Source organism: Mus caroli, chromosome 5, assembly GCF_900094665.2.
Source record: "Mus caroli chromosome 5, CAROLI_EIJ_v1.1, whole genome shotgun sequence".
NCBI classification, from domain to species: Eukaryota; Metazoa; Chordata; class Mammalia; order Rodentia; family Muridae; genus Mus; species Mus caroli.
Genome location: NC_034574.1, coordinates 117392333 through 117416349, shown reverse-complemented (window position 1 = coordinate 117416349; position 24017 = coordinate 117392333). Strand labels below are relative to the sequence as shown.

At 40.3% G+C, this 24017-nt stretch overlaps 1 protein-coding gene across 6 annotated transcripts in view; it reads left to right on the top strand.

Moving 5' to 3' along the window:
• Nucleotides 1-24017, top strand: part of Sbno1 (strawberry notch homolog 1) — a 52060-nt gene that overhangs the window by 7546 nt on the left and 20497 nt on the right. For 2 of the 6 annotated variants that reach the window (XM_021163267.2, XM_021163265.2), the window contains exons 2-17: nucleotides 3172-3300; nucleotides 4514-4618; nucleotides 7412-7724; nucleotides 9086-9186; nucleotides 10637-10733; nucleotides 12068-12228; nucleotides 13500-13633; nucleotides 13773-13863; nucleotides 15540-15701; nucleotides 16305-16440; nucleotides 16514-16619; nucleotides 16717-16870; nucleotides 17409-17591; nucleotides 19079-19176; nucleotides 21467-21618; nucleotides 23423-23614. In XM_021163267.2, coding sequence (XP_021018926.1) covers nucleotides 3172-3300; nucleotides 4514-4618; nucleotides 7412-7724; nucleotides 9086-9186; nucleotides 10637-10733; nucleotides 12068-12228; nucleotides 13500-13633; nucleotides 13773-13863; nucleotides 15540-15701; nucleotides 16305-16440; nucleotides 16514-16619; nucleotides 16717-16870; nucleotides 17409-17591; nucleotides 19079-19176; nucleotides 21467-21618; nucleotides 23423-23614 — 2314 coding nt within the window. The remainder of the gene's footprint in view (nucleotides 1-3171; nucleotides 3301-4513; nucleotides 4619-7411; nucleotides 7725-9085; nucleotides 9187-10636; nucleotides 10734-12067; nucleotides 12229-13499; nucleotides 13634-13772; nucleotides 13864-15539; nucleotides 15702-16304; nucleotides 16441-16513; nucleotides 16620-16716; nucleotides 16871-17408; nucleotides 17592-19078; nucleotides 19177-21466; nucleotides 21619-23422; nucleotides 23615-24017) is intronic. The other 4 variants (XM_021163270.2, XM_021163269.2, XM_021163268.2 and 1 more) reach the window with 3 other exon arrangements.

Genomic DNA, 24017 nt, shown 5'->3' with positions numbered 1-24017 from the left:
AGTGCTGGGATTAAAGGCGTGCGCCACCACGCCCGGCAACCAACTGTTAAAGTCATACTAAAAGTTTCTAGTGAGGTCAGAGAGTCTCACATGTTCCTTTGTATTTTGTTGTTGTTTGTTTTTGTTTTTTCCAGTGCTAGGCCTTATTTATGTATGCTAGGCATCAACTCAAACCCTCTTACATTTGCAGGTAAAAGTTATATATGTTTTTTGGGGGGAAAGGGGGAGGTTTGAGGCAGGGTTTCTTCTCTGTAGTCTTGGCTGTCCTGGAACTCACTCTGTAGATCAGGCTGGCCTCGAACTCAGAAATCCACTTGCCTCTGCCTCCTGCGTGCTGGGATTAAAGGCGTGTGCCACCACTGCCCGCCTGCCACCTGACTCTTAATGTTGGTTTTTGATACACACAGAACCTTTGGAATGGCTAAAGAACCTTTACTTCTGAAGTGCAGGTTGAGATGTATGCTGATGGAGTGCTTTATGGCTCTCTGGGCATTGTATATTGTATGGATATCAAAACATTCTTCCCTTCCATATTTTTGTACTTTTAATGCCTATTTTAAGAAATCATTTGAAGGTCAGAGCATAGTGGTACATGCCTTGATCCTAGGACTAAGGATCTCTGTTACTTCAAGGCCAACCTTGTCTATAAAGGGAGTTCAGGACAGCCAAAACTCTGCTATACAGAGAAACCCTGTTTAAAAAAAAAAAACCATAAAACAAAAACAAAACAAAACAAAACAAAAAGCTGCGTGGCTGAGTAAGGGTTGGGTCTAGTAGTCCAGGCCTTTAATCCTAGCCCTACTTGGGTACTGAGAACCAAACCCTGGTCCTCTGTTAGAGCAACAAGTTCTTAACCTGTGGGCCATCTCTATAGCCCTAGTTCCCTCTTACTATTTTGAGCCAGAGTATGGTTGTACAGGCTATTCTGGCTTGGCCTCCAGCTCACTTTTACCTCAGCTTCCCCTTAAACTGGAATCCTTCTTTCCACTTTAGTCTGAGTGTTTAACATTTATTCCAAGGCAGAACATTAAAATTTGGTGTCAATTTCTATATCTTAGCTGGAAAGGAAACCCATGAGCTTTGGGAATTTGTGCTGTTCTGGAGTCTAATCTTGGATCACTTTGTCTATGTAAACTTGAGTTCTAACTTTGAGGGTGCACTGCCTGCTGCACAGATTGCTGTGAGATGAGGCGCTGTGGTGTGTGAAAAGCCTGACTCCTGTAGGTTGGGGCATTACCTACACTGACTTTAGTTAACCTTTCCTCCTTTCTGCCTAAGATGGTTTTCTGTCTCAGACTTCTATTTTTTTCCCCCTCTGGAACTTTAATAAAAAACCGGTTGATAGTCCTCCATCCTTTTCTACCTGGTTCTGCCTTCAGTTCCAGTCAGGCATCTACCTGACATTTGTGTGTATTAGAACTTCTGCTAAGTGATGCACAGAGAGATGCAACTTAGGTAGAACAGAGGATTTCTCTTGTGTTTCTGTATACTAGGTTGTGTCTATGGCTCTTTGTAGAATGTCATGGATGCATCATTGCATCACATCTGAGGTATGTTGTTTATATAGCACAAGTTTGTTTCTTGGGAAAAACTACTCATAATAATGTACATGTAATTTAGAAAAATTTAAATTGGAGATGTTAAAAATTCTTTTTTTTTAAAGATTTATTTATTTATTATATGTAAGTACACTGTAGCTGTCTTCAGACACCAGAAAAGGGCATCAGATCTCATTACTAGATGGTTGTGAGCCACCATGTGGTTGCTGGGATTTGAACTCAGGACCTTCAGAAGAACAGTCAGTGCTCTTAACTGCTGAGCCATCTCTCCAGCCTGATGTTTAAAATCCCTAAAATTAAATTATGGGTATGGGTTTGCTTGCATGTATGTTGGTGTACCATGTTGGTGCCTTGCTCTAGGAAGCCAGAAGAGGATGTTGGATCCTCTATAATTGAGATATAGACAGTTGTGAGCAGTGATATGGGTTCTCTGGAAGAGAAGCAAGTACTCTTAACTAACCATTGAGCCATCTTTCCAGTCCCTGAGTTTTAATTTTAAATCTATAGAGTTTCTTTGCTAAATACTTTGGGAATACTCTCTCAATCACTGCACTTTTTTTTTTTTTTTTAAGATTTATTTATGTATGTGAGTACACTCACTGTCACTATCTTCAAACACAGCAGAAGAGAGCATCAGGGATTCCATTACAGATGGGTGTGAGCCACCATTTGGCTGCTGGGAATTGAACTGGGGACCTTTGAAAGAGCAGCCAGTGCTCTTAACCACTGAGTCATCTCTCCAGCCCCCACCACTGCAGCACTTCTAACGCCTGTTGCAGTGGAAGTCTTCCTGTGTCTGCTCTACTCCAGCTCCTCTCAGTTTGCTTTTGTACTGGTGTCAGTAATCTTTCTAAATCAGAAACTAATGTGCCAAGTTGTCCTGTATCTGAAAATCCTGTAGTGGCCTGTATCACTGTAGACTCCTTTATCACTGTAGAAGCATGGATGAAGCCATAGATCATTACCCGCTCACCTGTGGGTCCTTGGTGAGCCATTGGAATGTAGTATTTAGAAGACACTCGTCTTTCTGGTTATTTCTTCCTCTGAACTGGGTGTTGTCATCTACCTAGGAAGCTGTGCACAGTTCACTCTTGCCTCCTTGGAGCTCATAGTGTGTTTATTATATTTGTAGCCCTAACTGTTCTGGAAATAACTATTTAGACCAGGCTGGCCTTAAACTCACAGATACAAGCCTGCCTCTGCCTTGTAAGTGCTTGGATTAAAGGCGTGCGCCACCATGGTGAAGTGTTTTGGATATATACTCTTTTTTTTTTTTTTTTTTTTTTGGGTTTTTCGAGACAGGGTTTCTCTGTATAGCCCTGGTTGTCCTGGAACTCACTCTGTAGACCAGGCTGGCCTCGAACTCAGAAATGCCTCCCAAGTGCTGGGATTAAAGGTGTGCGCCACCACTGCCCGGCTGGATATATACTATTAATTGTGCTTCTGTGTCATTTCATTTTAATGTGACATTTCCAGGATCAAAGACTTTCTCTTTTTATCTTTTTCTCAAATGTAGCAGGTTCTTCATAAGTACTGAAAGAACAGCCCTGGTAGAAAATGTTTGATTGTGTGTGTTTAGAAAATAGTTAATATTTTTCACTTTTTTCTTAAGATGGTGGAACCAGGGCAAGATTTACTGCTTGCTGCCTTGAGTGAGAGTGGGATTAGTCCGAATGACCTCTTTGATGTTGATGGTGGAGATGCTGGCCTTGCCACCCCTACGCCCCCTTCAGTTCAACAGGTAACAGTTTTTCAAACCTTCCAGAATTTCTTCTTAATTTGCAGTTTCCATTGTTATTTATTAGTAACACTAGTAATTTTTTCCTGTTTGTGGTGTTGGGAATTGAACGTAGGGACTTGTGCATGCTAGGCAATCACTTTACTGCTGAAGTACAACCTCAGCTCTTTAATTTACAGTTCAGGAAAAGATATTATTGGCAGGCAGTGGTGGCATACACCTTTAATCCCAGCATTTGATAGGCAGAGGCAGATGGATCTCCAAATTCCAGGACAGCCAGGGCTATATAGAAAAGCCCTGTCTCAAAAAAAAAAAAAAAAAAGGATAGAAACAATATATGTGTAAATATTATTAATAAACTTTAAAGATACATGAGAATAGTTTTTTTTTTTTTTGGTTTTTGGAGACAGGGTTTCTCTGTGTAGCCCTGGCTGTCCTGGNACTCACTTTGTAGACCAGGCTGGCCTCGAACTCAGAAATCCGCCTGCCTCTGCCTCCCGAGTGCTGGGAATTAAAGGCGTGCGCCACCACGCCTGGCTTGAGAATAGTTTTAAGCAGTTTGCTTTTTAAAAAATATGAGATAGATGCTATTGGCATCAAAAACAAGACATTGCTTTCCCTGTTGCTTAGCATTTATATGGGAAGAATATTAATTTCTTTTACAGTTGCCTTTGTAAGTTCTCTATTACATTTGCTAAAAGCATATAAAGTTCTGATACTAGTTTAGCTTTGTGGAGATTTTTATGCTGATGAAGATTAGTCTGTTACAATAGGTATAGTGATTGCACATTCTGTTTGATTATATTCTCCTCCTCCTCCTCCTCCTCTTGCTCCTCTTCTTCTTCTTCTTCCTACTCTTCTTTTCTTTCTCCCTTTTTTGCTCTAGACAGGATTTTTTTGTATAACTTTGGCTGTCATGGTTCTCACTCTGTAGACCAGGCTGGCCTCAAACTCAGATACAGCCTGCTTCTGCCTCCTGAGTGCTGACGTTAAAGGAGTAAGCTACCGTGGCCTTCTGTTTGATCATAAAGCTTGACTTCGTGTGTGTGGTTCTGGGGTCTGAGCAAGGATTCTGCAGGCTACCCAAGTGCTCTACCATTGAAGTAGAACCTAGCTCTGCAGTTTTTTTTTCAGTTTTTAATAAAATAAATGCAACTCTTGTTCTTGAAACAGACTTCATTGCTGTCCACCCTTTTCTTTGTTACTTTCTCTGCAGTCGGTGCCACTTAGTGCATTAGAACTAGGGTTGGAGACAGAAGCAGCGGTTCCTGTCAAACAAGAGCCAGAGCCGATGTCCACTCCCGCACTGTTAAATGTGAGGGTAAGAGCTGCAGAGATCGTTATTCTAAAGTAGTTTAGACTGGTAGGAAAAATATACATGTAAGATCTTTAGCCTTAGCTAGCCTTGATCTCCCTAGTAGCAGAGGATACTAGTGTCTTGTAATCATAATTTTTTTTTAAAACTCGAAATAAAGGATGATTGTAAATGTTATCTCACTTCTTTCATGGTTGACTGCCTTGACTTTTGTATGCTATAACTTTTATGTGACTAATTATGCTTTACATGCAGTTGTTTTGCTCTTACGTCAAATGTAGCCAATATCAATAGGATCTGAGGAATCTAAGATTATTGGTTGAACTGCTTACAATTTGTCAGTTTTTATTTTTTACAAGTAGTAAATAGCAGTCTAGAAGATTTTTTACTGAAAGTAAGTAAAGGGACAAGGTCTCTAGCTTAGTGCTAGACTACTTCCATTGCAGGTGGTAGGTCCTGGGGTGAGCCCGGCACCATAACAACACATAACAACAGGGAATTGCAGAAATACCCAGTGACCTGAAAGCCACAAACTAGCATTTTCAAATTGGCTTCTTACTTGTTTATGTATTTATCTATCCATTTATTTTTTATTTTTGAGATAGGGTCTCATGGTAGGGTAAGCTGGCTCTGAGCTCAGCTTGTGATCTTCGTCACCTTGCTGCAAGTGACTCAGTCCTGAGCTACTGCACTGTACTCAGCTTTGCTTTTTCTTTGCTCCTTCTTATTTTCTTTTCACTTCACCTCCTCCCTAACAACACCAATGGTGCGCAGCTGTCTGAGACTGTTGGTAGTAACCACCTTATCTCTGGCTAGGTTATCCTGTGATTTTAGGTTCTAAGATTTACTGTAACGTGTATGATAGCAAAAGAGCATTGAATAGGAACGATGCTGGTCATCCTTCTGTTGGTCAGATGTAAAAATACTGTTGCCATACTTCATGATCCAACTGTGACTCCTGGGAGCCTTGTGGTAGAGAACTGAGCTCCTCAAGTTCTACACATTTGCCTCCTCAGTAAAATCAATTTGTGGAGAAAAATAAACACTTTTTTTTTTTTAATTCAAAAAGAAATCCAGGGGCTGGAGAGATGGCTCAGTGATTAAGCACACTGGCTGCTCTTCTAGAGGTCCTGAGTTCAATTCTCAGCAAGCACATGGTGGCTCACAACCATCTGTAATGGGATGCCCACTTGTGGTGTGTCTGAAGACAGTCACAGTGTACTCACATACATAAAATAAATAAATCTTTAAAAAGAAAAGAATGAAATACAATGTTAAAACCACATACCTGGCCTCAAAGGGCTCAAATGACTCTGCACTTCAGAGCTGTTGGTGTTATAGAGTGTCTATAGTAGGCAGCTGACACATGCCTGTAGGTCTACCCCGAAGGCCCACACATACCCTAACCATACAGATCAAAAGAAAAAAATGACATTAGAAAAACTTTGGTTTTCCTTTTTTTTTTTTTTTTTTTTTTTTGAGACAGGGTTTCTCTGTATAGCCCTAACTGTCCTGGAACTTGCTCTGTAGACCAGGCTGGCCTGCACCCTGAAGATCTGCCTGTCTCAGCTTTTGGAGTGCTGTGATCACCACTTGGCAATAATAGAGATCTTTTTTTTTTGAAGGGGTGGGGGGCAGGGCTGGAGAAATGGCTCAGCAGTTAAGAGCACTGACTGCTGTCCCGATGTCTTTAGTTCAAATCCCAGCAACCACATGGTGGCTCACAACCATTTGTAATGAGATCTGACTCACTGGGGTGTCTGTAGACAGCTACATTGTACTTATGTATAATAAATAAATAAATCTTTTAAAAAATGGATTCAGCCAGGTGTTGGTGGCTCATGCCTTTAATCCCAGCACTCAGGAGGCAGAGGCAGGTGGATTTCTGAGTTTGAGGCCAGCCTGGTCTACAGAGTGAGTTCCAGGACAGCCAAGGCTACACAGAGAAACCCTGTCTGGAAAAAAAAAAAACCAACCAACCAAATAAATAAATAAATAAATAAATAAGAATAAAAAAATGGATTCAATAAAGTCTAGGTCTTCAGTGGTTTATATAGTTTGCTTAGAGTTGTCTGCCTAGTTGGCAGTGGAATCTTTCCTTTTTTTTTTTTTTTAAGATTTTTTATTTATCTAAATACACTATAGCCGTCTTCAGATGCACCAGAAGAGGCCGTCAGATCTCATGGTTGTGAGCCACCATGCGGTTGCTGGGATTTGACCTTCAGAAGATCAGTTGGTGCTCTTAACCACTGAGCCATCTCTCCAGCCCCGCAATCTTTTCTTGTTATTAGCTTCTTAGAGTTATTATAAGTCACAGCTGGTTCAGGATAGCTGCCCTTTATAATTCCCTTGATCGCTGTATAAAATGTAAAATTACTACTATACCTTTTCCCGGGTGTTTTAACCTGATAACGTATAGCTAATCACTAAGTTAGAAATAAAGTACCATTACTTAAGTAAAAACAGAATCAAAGTTTCGGGTGAGTTTGTGTTGACTCTGAGGTTATGCATACCCAGCAGGCACATAGTCAGAGGACAACCTTGAGTTCCCATCCTCAAGTTGTTAACCTTGTTGGAGACAGGGTCTTTCTCTGCCTCCCACCCAGGAGCACTGGGACTACACATGAGCTTTGACTGCCTGACCTACGCATTCTGCATCCTGGGGATTCAAGGGTCTCATGCCTTTACCACAGTCAGCACCCTTCTGAGCCCACCCTCCAGCCTCTAGTTTTAGATTCTAAATGGCCTGATGCAGACTATTAAAGTCAAATTCAGTGTGTGAAATGTTTTCTTTTTTAGCAGCAGCCTCCATCCACTACAACGTTTGTGCTGAATCAAATAAATCAACTTCCAACCTTGGGATCTACAATTGTAATGACTAAAACACCACCTGCAACAACGAATAGGCAAACCATCACTTTGACAAAGTTCATCCAGACCACTGCAAACACACGCCCTTCAGTTTCAGCACCAGCAGTACGAAATGCCATGCCCCCTGCTCCTTCAAAAGACCAGGTTCAGCTGAAGGATTTACTCAAAAATAATAGTTTAAATGAACTCATGAAACTGAAGCCACCCGCCAATATTGCTCAGCCAGTTGCAACTGCAGCTAGTAAGTCCATTTTCAGCCATTTGAACTTTGTCTTTCCCAAGCAGTTTTGGTTTTGTGTGTGTGTGTGTGTGTGTGTGTGTGTGTGAGAGTTTTGGATGTTGTGTTTAATATTTATTCTTTGTTTGTGTGGGCCTGAGTGAGTTTATATGTACATATGGATGAAGCACCCGTGGAGGCCAGAAGAGCTGTCAGAGTCCACTGGAACTGAAGTTAGATTTTTTTTTTTACACTTAATTCTTAATTTCTTTTCCTTTTTTTTGCTTTTGTTTGTTTGTTTGTGAGAATGGTTTGTCTGTGTAACCCTGGTTGTCTTGGAACTTTGTAGACCAGGCTGGCCTGGAACTCAGAAATCTGCCTGCCTTTGCCTCCCAAGTGCTGGGATTAAAGACATGTGCCACCACTGCCCAGCCTGGCTAATGAATGTATCTTACTTATGGAACTTTTTTCACAATTTTAAAATTTCTCGTGTACATTTTTTCCCTTTTTTTTTTTTTTTTTTTGGCTTTTTCAAGACAGGGTTTCCCTGTATCGCCCTGGCTGTCCTTGAACTCACTCTGTAGACCAGGCTGGCCTTGAACTTAGAAGTCTGCCTGCCTCTGCCTCTGCCTCCCAAGTGCTGGAACTAAAGGCGTGCACCATCACGCCCAGCTCCCTTTCTTTTTTTTGAGACTGGGTTTCACTATATAGCCAGGTTTACCTGGAGATCCCTATGTGAACCAGGATGGACTCAGATCACAAATCTACCTGCCATGGCTTTTTGAGTGCTAGGATTAAAACCATTTTCCATCCAGACAGACCCACATTCCCCTTTCAGTTACTGGTTTAGTTAAGCGTTCTATAAAACCATACAGGTTTGAGGTTCAGTGATTATATCAGTCCACTTGGGTTTGATTCTCAGCACTTATCATGCAGGACACAATCACTGTAGCTCTACTTCCAAGAGGATCTTATGTCCAATTTTAGCTTCTGTAGGCCCTGCCACAAATGGGATAGGGCGTGGTTGCACACGCCTTTAATCCCAGCACTTGGGAGGCAGAGGCAGGCGGATTACTGAGTTCCAGGCCAGCCTGGTGTACAAAGTGAGCTCCAGGACAGCCAGGGCTATACAGAGAAACCCTGTCTCGAAAAACCAAAAAAAAAAAAAAAAAAAAAAAAAAGGAATATATATAAATATACATAAAATACTAAGTAAATCTTCAAAATTACCTACAGTACTTTGAATGCTTTCATGGTTATACTTAATTTAGTGGTACAATTTTTTGACACTCTTTTGTTTTTTAAAATGGATAAAGTGCTGAATTTTTAAATTAGAGGGAAGGAAATTGAGATGCGTAAGCTGTAACCCACGTTTCTTCCTGCAGCTGACGTCAGTAATGGTGCAGTTAAGAAGGAGTCCTCTAATAAAGAAGTGGCAAGGATGTGGATCAATGACATGAAGATGAGGAGCTTTTCCCCCACCATGGTGAGTGAGGCTCCCACAGCCGCAGGCGTGTCTCTGTGCAGTGTAGATGGTACTCCATTATTACGTTAGAAAAATCCCACCAGCGGTAGACAGATTGCTGAGTTCAATGCCAGCCTTGTCTGCATACTGAGTTCTAGGACAGCCAGGGAGAAACCCTGTCTTGGGGGGAAAAAAAAGACACAGAGAGAAAGTTGGTTCTCAGAAAGCTTGTTGACTGCAAGTAGGTTAGTTAATTACAGAGACTTAGTAGGGCTGAACTTAGATCTTTCACAGGTTGCAGTGTTTCTACAGGGCTGACCTTTTTTATTCATCTACCTGACGAGGAGTAATGACACCATACTTTTGATAACTTGGAATTCAAATTAAGTGACTAGTTAGGAGCTGTCAAACCATGCAGTGAGCTGGATGAGTTGTTACGGTAAGTTTTTCCTTAACTTAGTGCTGTGTGCCTCAGGTCAGGTGGCTATGCATTCATTAGACAGTATTTCTGACTGGCACTGTCTCTGCAGTGAGTGTATCTAAGGACTTCGCTTCACAAGTTCCTTTTCCGTAAACATAATACTTAGTACCAGTTATATTTAAGGAATTGTATGAGAAACCTCAAAAGGTATAATGTAGAGACAGTGTGGTGGGATACTGCTTTAAAACTGAGGTAAGAAAAGGTATAATAAAGGCTCTGGAAATATGAGTAAGGGGCACCATGACTATACCTCTGTAGGCTTTATGGAGTAGGAGTGGTGGACTCTGACAGGAATTCAGAAGGAAACACAAGCACTAATAGGCACTGAGGTGCTATAGCTGTTGGTTCTGCTTTCAGGTCAGTGAGCCAACGCATACAGAAGAAAAGGCCATGGGAGATGGAGCTCTATAGAAGGATTGTTGTTATAAATACATGCTAGAGTAAGAAGGGCCTAATCGTGGTTTAAGGTGGATAACATGATTTGACTTGAAGTTACAAAGAGAAAGAAAAAACATGTTAAAATGGTCATCCTTATTTATGTTTTTTTTTTTTTTTTTGGTTTTTTCGAGACAGGGTTTCTCTGTGTAGCCCTGGCTGTCCTGGAACTCACTTTGTAGACCAGGCTGGCCTCGAACTCAGAAATCCACCTGCCTCTGCCTCCCGAGTGCTGGGATTAAAGGCGTGCGCTGCCATGCCTGGCCCTATAAAATCTTGTTATGATAGCTTGTCCTTTGGTGTGTCCCACAATTCATCCCCATATTTTATTTCTTTCAAGTGCTAGATTGAAGAGAGACTGGGGTTGGAAAGAAATGTTTGAGCATTGAGGGGCAAAGTCATTCCAGGTGGTGGCTTGAGGGAGTAGATCCCTGTGGGTGGCCCATTTGTGTGTAGGTTGTCATTGCTGTTTTACCTTTGGACAGACAAGAAAGGTCCCACAGACTCTGGGCCTTGGTCTATATACTTCTGATTAATTGTACTTTTGTGTTACAGAAGGTACCTGTTGTTAAAGAGGAAGATGAACCAGAAGAAGAAGATGAGGAAGAAATGGGTCATGCAGAGACCTATGCAGAGTATATGCCAATAAAATGTATGTTTTTTGGACTTGTCAAAACGATGGACTCAAGTTCTTCTAGAACTTGTCTTAAACCACTACATGTTAGTGCCTAACAATGTCGGGTGCTTCAGGATTTGACAGACGTGAACTATGAATAGTTTTTCTTTCCTCTCTCGTCTACCCTACCTGTCTGTCTCGATGTCTGTCTCTTTATGTCTCTCAGTCCCCCACCCCCCACCCCCCCACCCCCCGTCTCTGTCTCTCACACACACACACCGTTGCTGGGTGGGATTGCAATGGTTTAAATGGAATTTATCTTTGGCAAATTTCACTGTTTCCCCCCCTTTAGCCAAATTTAGAACCTTGTTTGGGGCTAGAGCTTTAAAAGCCATGACAGTAAATCCTTGGGTTTGTTTATTTTGTTGCTGGCTAGTTTTGCTTATGTAAGTATTGATTAAAAATTTTTAAGGTGAATTATGGAGATAACAAATGTACATTGTGAGTTTACACTAGTTTTAACACCTTATCCAAATCATAGGCACATTGGAACCTCTTTTGATTCTTGGGGGTTTTGGTGTTTGTTTTTTTTGAGACAGGTTCTCCAGTACTTATACTTTTCAGCTAAGCCAGCCTCAAACTCAGATCTGCTGTCTCATTGCTTGGAGTGCTGAGCTTAAAGGTGTGAGCTGCCCTGCCTGGGATTCATAGCCTTTTGGCTTTGCTGAGATAGTGTTTGCTTTAAGCTTATGCTTGCTTTGATCCTGTGTCAATCCTGTACTAGGATTGCCGTCAAGAGTCACTAGGCTTGACTTCATTGGTTTTTATTAATGCTATTTTCCTGCCTTTTGTGTAATGTGAATAACTTCTCGGTTGGACTTTATATGAGGTTGAAAGTTAACTTTTAACTTTTGTATGGAAATTTAAATCTCTTTTCTACATTAAGAATAATAATAGATTTTTTTTAACCTTTTAATATCTGATTTCCTTGTATTCAGTTTGGCCTTCATCTCATGGTCTCAACTGATCCTACCATGTCATCTCTTATGGTAGATGAGATTGGTGGTGTGCAGTACCATATCTAGTTATGTTTGGATATGTGGGGGCTGGATGGAAAACTGCCTGCCTGTGCTTCCTAAGCAGGTCTGCTTTTTAACTATATCTTTTCATCATCTATCTCTAAACTGTGTAGTTAGGTAATTTTTGTCAAATTTGAGAAGTACGTTACAATTAATAACTTTATATAGAAGCTCAAAGTGGGTAGTTAGTGTTTTTTTTCTGTCAAAAGACAAAGAATGTACTATCTTGTAATAAGCCTGGAAATGTTACTCAAATGACTTAAATGAAACATTTTAAAATCTTTTGTTTAGTAAAAATTGGCCTGCGTCACCCTGATGCAGTGGTGGAGACTAGCTCTCTGTCCAGTGTCACTCCTCCTGATGTTTGGTACAAAACCTCCATCTCTGAAGAGACCATTGATAATGGCTGGCTGTCCGCATTGCAGCTTGAGGCAGTTACCTATGCAGCCCAGGTAAGTAGTTAAGTCCCCAATGGGTTATGTTGGTACGTTGAGTCAAAAATTTTTTTATTTCATTCATTCATTCATTCATTCATTCAAAGTCTCCTTTCTGGAGACTATTCTGGAGGCTATTCTGGAACTCTATGTAGACCAGAGATTCAGCTGCCTCTTCCCAGTACTGAGTTTAAAGATGTGTACAATAGCTGGCTCATTTTATTTATTTACATGTAAGCATCTCATGAGTGTGTTAGGTAATGACAGAGGCCAGTAGAGGAACTTGGATCCTTTCCACCTCAGGTGAGAGTTATTGTCAGTTGTCGTTTACTTGATCTGTGCTGGGAATCAAACTTCAGGTACTCTGGAAAAGTAGCAGTGCTCTTAGCCACCGAGCCTTTTTTCCAGCCCCTATAAAATACAATTTTAATAAGGTAAATTTTCCCTACCAGAAAAACTTGGAAACAGAATTTTTCAAAAACTCTGAAAAGTTCTGTGTTTGCCGGGTGATGGTGGCCTTCAATCGTAGTAGAGGTAGGCAAATCTCTGAGTTTTAGGCTAGCCTGGTATAGAGAGTGAGTTCTAAGATAGCTAGGTCTACACAGAAACCTTGTCTGGGGAAAACTAAAAAGTTAATATATTAGGAAAAGAGAAGGTGCACCAACTATCTGGAGAGTGCCTGCTAGTAGAAAGAACACGTCATGACCTTCTGATGGAACATGAGAGTATCATTAGTGTGGGGCCTGCATGTATCTTTTCTGGAAGACTTGTGCTTCTTGGAATCTGAGGTATGCTGCTGCTTCTCCCAGTCTAAAGACTTGAAAGCCTATACTGTTGCATAGTAACCTGGCAGTCCTGTGCTGTTCAAGTGCTATTGGTAATGATGTGCCACGGAAATGATACTCACTTCAGTTATGCTTGAATAGATTTATTTCAACTTCATTTCTGTAAGATAAGCAATGTTGTGACTTTCTAACTGCCCCCATGATTTACGTACCACATGGAAATTGGCATATTGTCAGTCAGTTGTACAGAGGAGTAGGGGAGCCACCTCACCAGTTTGTTGGCTTTATATGGCAGGATAGAAGGAAAAAGTTTAGTTCCTGTATGTAGAGAATATTCATGGTAGGGTTCACTCTTGTATCAAATTGCATCAAGGAGAAATGATGACACTTTTTCAGGGTGGTTTTAATTGAGTGGGAGTTTATTAAAGCATGGCCAGCTTACATCACTGGCTGCTTTTTTTATAAGAAAGTAACATACACTTTCCCAATTTATCTCCTTTTTAGCAACATGAAACATTCCTCCCTAATGGAGACCGTGCTGGCTTCTTAATAGGCGATGGTGCTGGTGTGGGTAAAGGCCGGACAATAGCAGGGATCATATATGAAAACTATTTGTTGAGTAGAAAAAGAGCATTGTGGTAAGTTCCATGGCTGACTGATTAGCTTATCAGGATGAATTTAAGTGAATTTTTTTTTGTAGTGTCAAGACCTGACTTTATTCCTTACTTCTATCTAAAAGTAGAATTAAAGTTTAATTTGGTTAATTTTTTTTGACAGGTTTAGTGTATCAAATGACTTAAAATATGATGCTGAAAGAGATTTAAGGGATATTGGAGCAAAAAACATTTTGGTCCATTCATTAAATAAGGTATGGAAGCTTCCTTGTTCAGTGGGGCTGTCAATCATTGGCATACTGACTTACATGTAAGAATGAGAGTAATTTTCAGGGAGAGTTGGGGAATTGGGTTTGTTACAAGGATTAAGTGAGTTTCTCCACATAACACATGCCAAACCATGGCTGTGTTAGTGGCAGACAATGTGGGCATGGTCCCTGATACAGTGGTGTTGTCATCTTGGTCTCCAGTGCTATAGTGTCTTAGTTTCTAGAGTGCTTTCTTTGCCTGTATTAGAAAAGTACTGCACCTGTCACCATAGTCAACACATTTGTGCAGCCTAGAAAGAATCATTCTGATTTATAAACAGTTTTGTGAACTTTAGGTATTAGTCCAACAATGGAGTTAAATGACTTTGCTTATGTTAATGTGGAAGCAAGAAAATGGGTGTCTATATTTAAAACACATTTTAATATGATTAGAATTTTAATGCTTGGGCTGGACAGATGACTCAGTGGTTGAGAGCACTGGCTGCTCTTCCAGAGGTCCTGAGTTCAATTCCCAGCAACCACATGGCGGCTCACAACCATCTGTAATGGGATCTGATGCCCTCTTCTGGTGTGTCTGAAGACAGCATACAGTATACTCATATACACATAAAATAAAGAAATAAACCTTAAAAAAGAATTTTAATGCTTACCTAGCACATTCTATTGTTTTAAAGATAGTTTTACTACATATATTATTAGCCCATGTTGGTCAACTCACAGCTATCTTCCTGTCTCAGTGTCTTCTTAGTGCTAAGATTAAACATGCCTGGCATGAATCTTGTTACTTTGATTTTTTGAGACAGGATCTTACAATGTAGCCCTGACTGTCCTGAAACTCAATATGTAGACTCATAGAAATCTACCTACTACTGACTCCTGAATTCTGGCTTTATAGGCATGTGTGACCAAGTCTAGCCTTCTGGCATAAATTATAATATATACTATGTGCCTTTTGTTGGTTAAGTAGTACAGCCATCTCCCTATAAGACATGGAAATCAGAGAATGTAAACCCGTTTGTCATGTTTATATGTGGCATAGTGTGGAGATCCATGTCCTCACTAGCTGTTCTTCTGGCAGGTCAGTGACGTTCTTGATTAGGTGGTATTTAGTTGAGTAGATCTGCAGATAATGTGTTATGTTTTGAATGACTGCAGTTTAAACCTAAAATATGCATCTGACATCTACATATGTTTATTTCTGAGAAGTGTAACCAGTGGGCACGTTACTCAGAATTTTCTGTTTGGAGGCGCTGGGGATAGAACCCAGGGCATGTTCCATGCTGTGCTCAAGCACTGAGTCACACCCCTCCTCCCAGCCTATTTGTTAAACCATCTGCTCATATTCCTCTATTCTTCAGCACAGTATAAGTTTTGCTTATACTGTAACGAGTATAGAGCAGGTACAGGTGGAGCCAATGCTGTAACCTCCATAGGGAAGCTGATTTGATAGGTTTGTGTTTGTTGGTTGGTATTTTGGTGATGTGTGCATCTCTGTAGAGTAAGTTTTATGAGTTGTCATGTATGTATGTGTTTTTCAGAGTCTTTCACAAACCTATTATGTTGAGTATTATAAATTTGAGTAGATACTGCTGCAAGGGAGGTATACTAATTAATCTATTGCTTTTTTTCTTTTCTTCTTCTTCTCTTTTTTTTTTTTTCAGTTTAAATATGGTAAGATTTCTTCCAAACACAATGGGAGTGTGAAAAAAGGTGTTATTTTTGCTACCTATTCTTCCCTTATTGGTGAAAGCCAGTCTGGTGGTAAATATAAGACCAGGTTAAAACAGCTTCTACACTGGTGTGGTGACGACTTCGATGGAGTGGTATCCTTCAGTAGAGTTTTAATGACATGAAAAGTTACATGTAGTTAGACCTTTAGAAAAAATAAGATTGAGTGGGTTTTTTGTGGGGTGTGTGTGATCAGTTAGAGTCCTGGGATTCCAGTCCCAGGAAACTGAAAAGTAATTGTCAGGAGTTGGTGGGTGCGTACATCCTCTGTTCCTTACTTGGGGTTCATGATGCCTGTTCCCACGATGGTGTGAGTGCTTGAGGAGACAGAGGAAGCAGCACTCACTTTGTGCTTCCCTCCTTATTTGCTGACAGTGTAGCTACTGCTGTCTGGAGAATCCCATATTCTGAAGTGCTGTTTTACCTTAGTTGCCAGTTGTTTATGATTTCCTGAAATTCCCCCTGTAGAGCATAGTTCTTGTCTCTGTGGATCCTTTCCTGAATTTTGTTAAGAAAGAAATTTGGCTGAAGTGAATGCCACATTGAGCAAATGTCTCAGAATTTTCAGTTTAAGGGAAAGGAATAGAGACAAGGCAGAGATGTCTTCATCTATGTATGGAATCTTAAGACCCTTGTAGGTTGCTATTCTATAAATCACACTCCTGCCCTGTGATACATTCCTTAGCTCTTCCTTCCAGATAGTATTTGATGAATGTCACAAAGCAAAAAACTTATGTCCTGTTGGTTCTTCAAAGCCAACCAAGACAGGCTTGGCTGTTTTAGAGCTTCAGAACAAATTGCCAAAAGCCAGAGTTGTTTATGCCAGTGCCACTGGTGAGTATATATTTAATCAGAAATACATTTGCATGTTACGTTAGCAGCTATAATATTTTTGAATGTTTACTAGGTGCTTCTGAACCACGCAACATGGCCTACATGAACCGTCTTGGAATATGGGGTGAGGGAACTCCATTCAGAGAATTTAGTGATTTTATCCAAGCTGTGGAACGCAGGTAATGAGGCTAGTGGCACTGTTCTGCCAGAGCTGTTAAGTGTGTAGAAGTCCTGCTTTGCGTATCGATAGTTACTGTGTGTTTTAATTTTGTTCAGAGGTGTTGGTGCCATGGAAATCGTTGCTATGGATATGAAGCTTAGAGGAATGTACATTGCACGGCAGCTGAGCTTTACTGGAGTGACCTTCAAAATTGAGGAAGTTCTTCTTTCCCAAAGCTATGTGAGAATGTATAACAAAGCAGTCAAGCTGGTGAGAAATGTTGTCAGGGTTGTGTGTGCCTGATAATTTTGTTTTTAATGAATATTATCCATTGAAAAATTACAACATAGAAGAATGTTTTTAGGCTGTAAAACGACAGATGATCACAGTTGCTTATTTGACCATATTTTCTGTATTGTTATTCTTTATGGTAATTCATATTCATGTTCAATTCAAAATGAACTCACAATTACAGTGTAATAATATCCTAAAGTAATGGCTTTATTTATGTAGTGTATTTTTGAAACATTTATGTATGAGCATCCTAAAAATTGTCCAGGCATTGGCCCAGATTATTTTGGTTGAAGGAATCACTTTTAGTTTTTGTGAAGATAAGGGTCTTTCTGTGTCATTGTGGCTGGTCTGGAATTTCCTATGCTATGTAGACCAGCCTGGCCTTGAACTTACAGAGATTCTAATACCTCCTGAGTGATGGAGCTAAAGGCATATGCCAACATGTTTAGCTTAAGGGATCACTTTTAAGTACCAATATTCAAAGATATTTGTAAAATGTTGTCTGTGTTTTCAGTGGGTTATCGCTAGAGAGCGATTTCAACAAGCTGCAGATTTGATTGATGCTGAGCAGAGAATGAAGAAATCGATGTGGGGTCAGTTCTGGTCTGCTCACCAGAGGTTTTTTAAGTACCTGTGTATAGCGTCCAAAGTGAAAAGGGTGGTGCAGCTGGCTCGGGAAGAGATCAAGAACGGGAAGGTAAGTTGGAGGACATCTGGTTTAGTCTGTGCTAGCTAGCTAGTCTTTGTGGAATGAAGTCTTTTTCTTGGAATAGTCTTTGGAGGTAGAAGGCAGGGTTTTTCTGTGTAGCCCTGTTAAAATTTACCCTGTAGAACAGGCTGGCCTCAAGCTCAGAGATGGCCCTTCCTCTGATTCCTGTGTGCTGGGATTAAATGTGCATACCACTACTGTTTGACTATTATAGTCTTTTGTTTGTTTGTTTGTTTTTGGTTTTTTGGTTTTTTTTGAGACAAGGTCTTATTACATAGCTCTGGCTATCCTGGAACTCACTCAAAATGTAGACCAGGCTGGACATGAATGCACAGAATCTTGGGATTAAAGGCTAAATGTTTGCATCACTATGCCCAACTCTGGAATAGTCTTTTAAATGGATGTTTCTAGAAATACTACTGCAGTAAGATTTTATGTTAATAATTTATTTTATTATTGGTTTAGTTTTGAGATAGTATTGTTCTGTAACATAGATTGGTTTGGTAATTGGTGCGTTGTGTAGGATCAACTCCTAGCAGTCTTCCTGCCTTAGTATCACAAGTAGTAGGATTTGCTACCATTACTTGCTTTGTGTTAAAGAGTGCGAGATATCCTTAAAAATAAATTCTAAACCAGACAGTGGTACTGCATGCCTTTTCTCCCAGCACTGGGGAGGTAGAATTCTCTATCTTAAATTGATTCCAGGACAGTCAGGTATAAACAGAGAAAACCTGTCTAAAAAAGCAAACAACAAAAAACCAAAAAGTGCCAGGTAGTGTGTGTGTATAGTTCTAGCACGTGAGAGAGAGATAGGCACCAGAGGATCTCAAGCTCAAGGCCGGCTGTGGCTGTAGATTTCAGAGTTTGAACTGGGCTTCAGTGATGACGGTTGAGAAAGTTTCCCATGGTATAACAAACATAAATGCTAAGTAGTTTGTCCAGGAGTGTTCTTTTCCTGAGTAAGTATTACCTTAAGCTTGCTAGCTTTGTTTTATTATGTATCTACTTAAAACACAAAGGGTTGCCTTGCCAGTGGTGATAAACACCTTTCATCCCAAAGTTTGGGAGGCAGAGGCAGGGCAAGCCTATGCTACAGAGAGTGAAACATACACATACATGCACACCCACACACAAAACACTAAGCATCATGAATTCCATGAGGTCAGGGACATTTATTGTGTTTTCTTTCTGGGGATTGGAGGGAGACAAAGACTTTACATAATATCCCTGGCTATTCTGAAACCCTAGAGATCTGCCTGCCTCTGCCTCCTGAGTACTGGGATTAAATGCTTGGGTTTCTCCACTTTTTGACATAGCTCACATAGAGTAAATGAAGCCCAAACTACTTTAATGTGTTGGGTTATTTCTTGAAATTTAAAAACATTTTTTTTCCCCAGATACTTAGCATGTTCCTTGGTGAGAATTTATAGTATATATCTATAGTATATCAAAGTTGTGTATTTTGTATTTTCCAGTGTGTTGTAATTGGTCTTCAGTCTACAGGAGAAGCCAGAACTTTAGAGGCCTTGGAAGAGGGAGGAGGAGAACTAAATGATTTTGTTTCAACTGCCAAGTAATGTCTTTCAATTTCTTTTTGAATAGTAAATGAGATGAACCTTTAGCATTTCCTTTAAAAGTTGTCCTTATCTGAGTTTTCACGGTTCTCTGCTTTCCTTCTTTATAATAAATCTTCTGGGAAATAATAGATCGTGAAATGCTGAGCATTTTGGTGACTTTTCGTAGAGTATTTAGACTAACATCTGGATTTTGTTTTATACATCTTGAAACTGGTTGAATTTTAGATTTAGTGTTGTGTGTTTCAAATAACCCTTGTTTTTTTAGTGACACTTAGTTTGACATAATATTATAAAATCTGCTCTAAACATTGAATATTGGGGGTGTGGAAAGATGGCTCAGTGTTTAAGCCCATATTGCTCTCCTATTGGACCTGACTTTAGTTCCCAGCACCTATGTATAACTCTTAGCCCCAGGGTATCTCAGTACCCTCTTGCTATCTCTGAGAGCATGTACCTCATATCCATATACACACATATAATTTCATTTTAAAATAACATTTTACAAAGACGAAAAGGTGGAAATTGAAATTGCAACTTCAGAAAGCTTTAAAGCTGATAATTGAAGACCAGACACAGTGCCACCTACATGCCTTTGTTCCTAACACTGAGGAGCCATAGACAGCAGGTCTCTGAGAGTCCAAGGCCATTCTAGGCCATAGTGAGTCACTGTCTTAAAATCCTGGAGGAAAAAAATAGTTAATTGAGGGGACTGGAGAGATGGCTCAGAGTTTAAGAGCACTCAGTGTCTGCGCTTAAAGTGAACCTGCTGTCCATGTGGTTGCTCTCTACCACAATTCCAGTTCCCAGGGCTCGGACTTCCTCTGCTGGCTTTTGAGGGTACTGGGCATGCAAAAAAACATACACAGAAAATAAATTTAAACATTTTTTAAAGATTTATTTATTTTATGTATATGAGTACACTGTAGCTGTACAGGTAGTTGTTGGGAATTCAATCTAGGACATTTGCTTGCTCTAGTCAACCCCACTCACTCCGGTTAACCCACTAGCTCCATTTGGCCCTGCTCTGACCCCGTTAGCCCTGGTCAGCTCCTCTCACTCAGTCCCTGCTCACTCCGGCCCAAAGATTTATTTATTATTATAAATAAGTACACTGTTGCTCTCTTCAGACTGGCCAGAAGAGGGCGTCAGATCTCTTTACCGGTGGTTGTGAACCATGTGGTTTTTGGGATTTGAACTCAGGACCTTTGGAAGAGCAGTCAGTGCTCTTACCCGCTGAGCCATCTCACCAGCCCCTTAACAATGGTTTTTTTTTTTTAAATCTTAGAAAATGTTAAGTGATAATAAATTGGCATAGCTTTGATGCTGTCCTGTACCCTTTCGGGGGAGGTGTCCAAGAGCTTTGGGAATTCCTGTCACTGAAAACTGCTTGTGAAATATCTTTCTGTTTTTAATCATTGAATCTTCTACTATTTCCATGTTAAGCTACCTGAGCAGTATATAAGTGCATTTATGTTGTTAGTGTGGTATGAAGCACACTAAGCTTCAAAGACATCTTCAAATGTAAATGTAAGATGTATTATAATTGTAAGAATGATAATTGAGGTAAGTAAATGTACTATCACTGAAGTTAGTCTCAGTAACCTCTTTGTTCAGTTTGTTTTATATAAGGGTCTTGCTATATTTCCCAGTCCAGTCTTGAATTTCTGGACTTAAGATATCTCCTGCCTAAGTTTCCTTCAGTAGTTGTAATTATAGGCAAATAACTGTTATGCCCTCCTTAAACCCTTTACTCTTAATAGCTTTTTGTGTATGGATGGTGCATGTATGCGTGCACACCCGTGTGTAATTTATGCTCCTGTGTACATACTTGTAGACCGCATGTTGAGTATATTCCATTGCTCTCTCTCTTGAGGAAGGGTCTCTAAACTGAAGCCCTGCCGTTTTAGCTACATTGACTGGCTAGTAAGCTCTCAGTCAGGGTCAGTTTCTCTGCCCTCCTAAGCTTAGGTTACAAGCACATGCAGCCATGCTGTTTTTAACTGGTTTGTTGGGGATTTGAACTCAGGTCTTTATTACTGTTGCAGAACAAGCTCTTACTCATTGAGCCATTTTTTCAGTCTCTGTCCTACCGATTACTGTAAGCACTACAAAGAATAAGAGATGGGTGTGTGTCTTGCATAATGCTACTGGACGACTTCTCTTAAAATTTACTTGAGCTGAGTTATGAAAATTGCTTAAAATTGAAGAAAATGTATTAAATATATCTAGTAAGGATTCCACAGGTGCCACATGAAGAAGTAAGGATCACTCCTTTTTTTTCCACAGAGGGGTATTGCAGTCACTGATTGAAAAACACTTCCCTGCTCCAGACAGGAAGAAACTTTATAGTTTGCTAGGAATTGATTTGACAGCCCCAAGTAACAACAGTTCACCAAGAGATAGTCCTTGTAAAGAAAATAAAATAAAGAAGCGGAAAGGTGAGTGCTTCTCTTTAAGTAGTTGAATCTGACAGTGCTGTTGGTCTTTGTTTAGAATTAACTGTTTGAAGCCGGGCGGTGGTGGCGCACGCCTTTAATCCCAGCACTGGAGAGGCAGAGGCAGGCGATTTCTGAATTGGAGGCCAGCCTGGGCTACAGAGTGAGACCAGGACAGCCAGGGCTGCACAGAGAAACCCTGTCTCAAAAAAAAAAAAGAAGAAGAAGAAGAATTATTATTAAGTGTTTGATGTTCCTGCCTTCTCCGGTTGGAAAGGGGCTGATGCTTTTTCTTGTTGGTTAGAGTCTCAGGAAATGAGAAGAATGGTTAGGATTGTTGTAGGTTCACTTAGTCTTATGTTGTCAGAGTTGTAACATTGTAATGGCTGGCAGTACCTTATCCTCCCATCTCTGCTTTTTGGTAGTGCTGAGCAGGGGTTGCAGGAATTATGTTTACCTTGCTGATGTACTTATTAATTATTAGGAATTGTATTCATTCCTGTTTGTTAATTAGCTTGGATTGTTGTAAACTAGAATATGTGATTGGGTTTCATCTCCTCTTTGACTAATGACCTGACACTCTTGTAATTATTTCAGATATGATAAGATACACATTCTTCATATTGAAATGTTTTTTATTACATTTATTCATGGGTGCACATGTATCACTGTGAGTGTGGAGGTCACAGGACAAGTTGGTCACCTCTTTTGACCATATAGGTTTTGGGCTCCTCCTCAGCTCCTCAGGCTTCATGACAAGCACTTTGTGTGCTGAGCCGTTTCAGCAGTTCCCATGTTTGCACTGCACCTGAGTGAGTGAGTGGGCTACTGCCACTGTGGCACACACCCTCTACATTTGATTTGAGGAGCACAGGAAGTAATGATGTCTTATGATCAGTAGTATCTTAGAGAAGCTGACATGTTACTATGTCACAAGAAGTTAGGTTTTCTCGGTTCCTTTAGTAAGAGAACTTCTTGGAGTTTTTATTTGAGTTTTTGAGCATTCACAATCTTAAAATATTTAAATATTAGGTGATTCAAACCAAACACTTAATTACCTTTGAAAATCAGATTTTATATATCGGGATGTCATCTGTCTGTGTCTCTCCTCACCCCTTTTATCTGTCAAGACATTGTCTCATGGAATCCTAATGTGCCTAGAACTCCCTTTGTAGACTTCTTCAGAGTCAGACCTGTGTCTCTCTCCCAAGTTCTGGCATTAGAGACTTGTGCCACCACACCTGGCTTATACATTAATTTTTCTAGGTATTTTCTGTCTAGTTACTATAATTAACTCTTTTCAAAACTAGTTAATAGTTAATTGTGAGTGTGACTTTGATTATGTTTGAACTTAATCTTGAGTTTTTATTTAATTTTTATGGTTTGAGAATTTTATGCATGCATATAATGTGGTTTGATTCGGCTTCTCATTTCTTTTCCATCAGTTTTGAGTCTGTATTTCTACATCTAGTTTCTTGGTTCTTATGAACATCCTTTGTTCTTCACGTGTATACTCTTGATGTCTGCACTTCTCACTAGATTCAGCTCACAAACTACAATATGACACAGTAGGTCTTTAAAAACACTAAATTTAGGCTGGGCAATTGGAGCACATGCTTTTAATCCCAGCACTCAGGACGCAGAGGTGGGTGGATGTCTCTGAGTTTGAGACCCACTTGCTCTACAGAGCAAGTTCTAGGACAGCCAGGGCTACACACATAAACACACATACACACACCTCTCAAAACATAAGCAAAAATACACAATGAATTTTTAGCTGAATCTTGTTTGTGGCTTTTGAGGGTAGGTGAAGAAATTACTCGAGAAGCCAAAAAAGCACGAAAAGTTGGTGGCCTGACAGGAAGCAGCTCTGACGACAGTGGAAGTGAGCCTGTGTCTGATAATGACGAAAGCGACTATGAGAGTTTTTACATGAGCTCTGGGGATGACGACGATTTCAATCCCTTCAGAGATGAGTCCAGTGAAGACAATGAGGACGGTGAGTTATTTCACTGACATCTTGCCGTGTTAGCAGGAAACTGAGCTGTTGTGTGGGATCTCTTGAGTTTTCTGGCAGCCAAGGTTACACAGTGAGATCCTGTGTCTAAGACATATAAAAAAGAAAACCTTTTCTAGGCGCTGGAGATACAGCTCAGTGGTCATACTGTTCTTGTGGAGAACCTGAGTTCATTTTCCAGCATCTGCGTCTGAGGACTCCAGCTCTAGGAGCATTTGATCTTCAAAGACACCTGCACCAATCTCCATATAGATGCATATGCATACCTGTGATTAAAAATTTGACAGTCTTAGCCGGGCGTGGTGGCGCACGCCTTTAATCCCAGCACTCGGGAGGCAGAGGCAGGCGGATTTCTGAGTTCGAGGCCAGCCTGGTCTACAAAGTG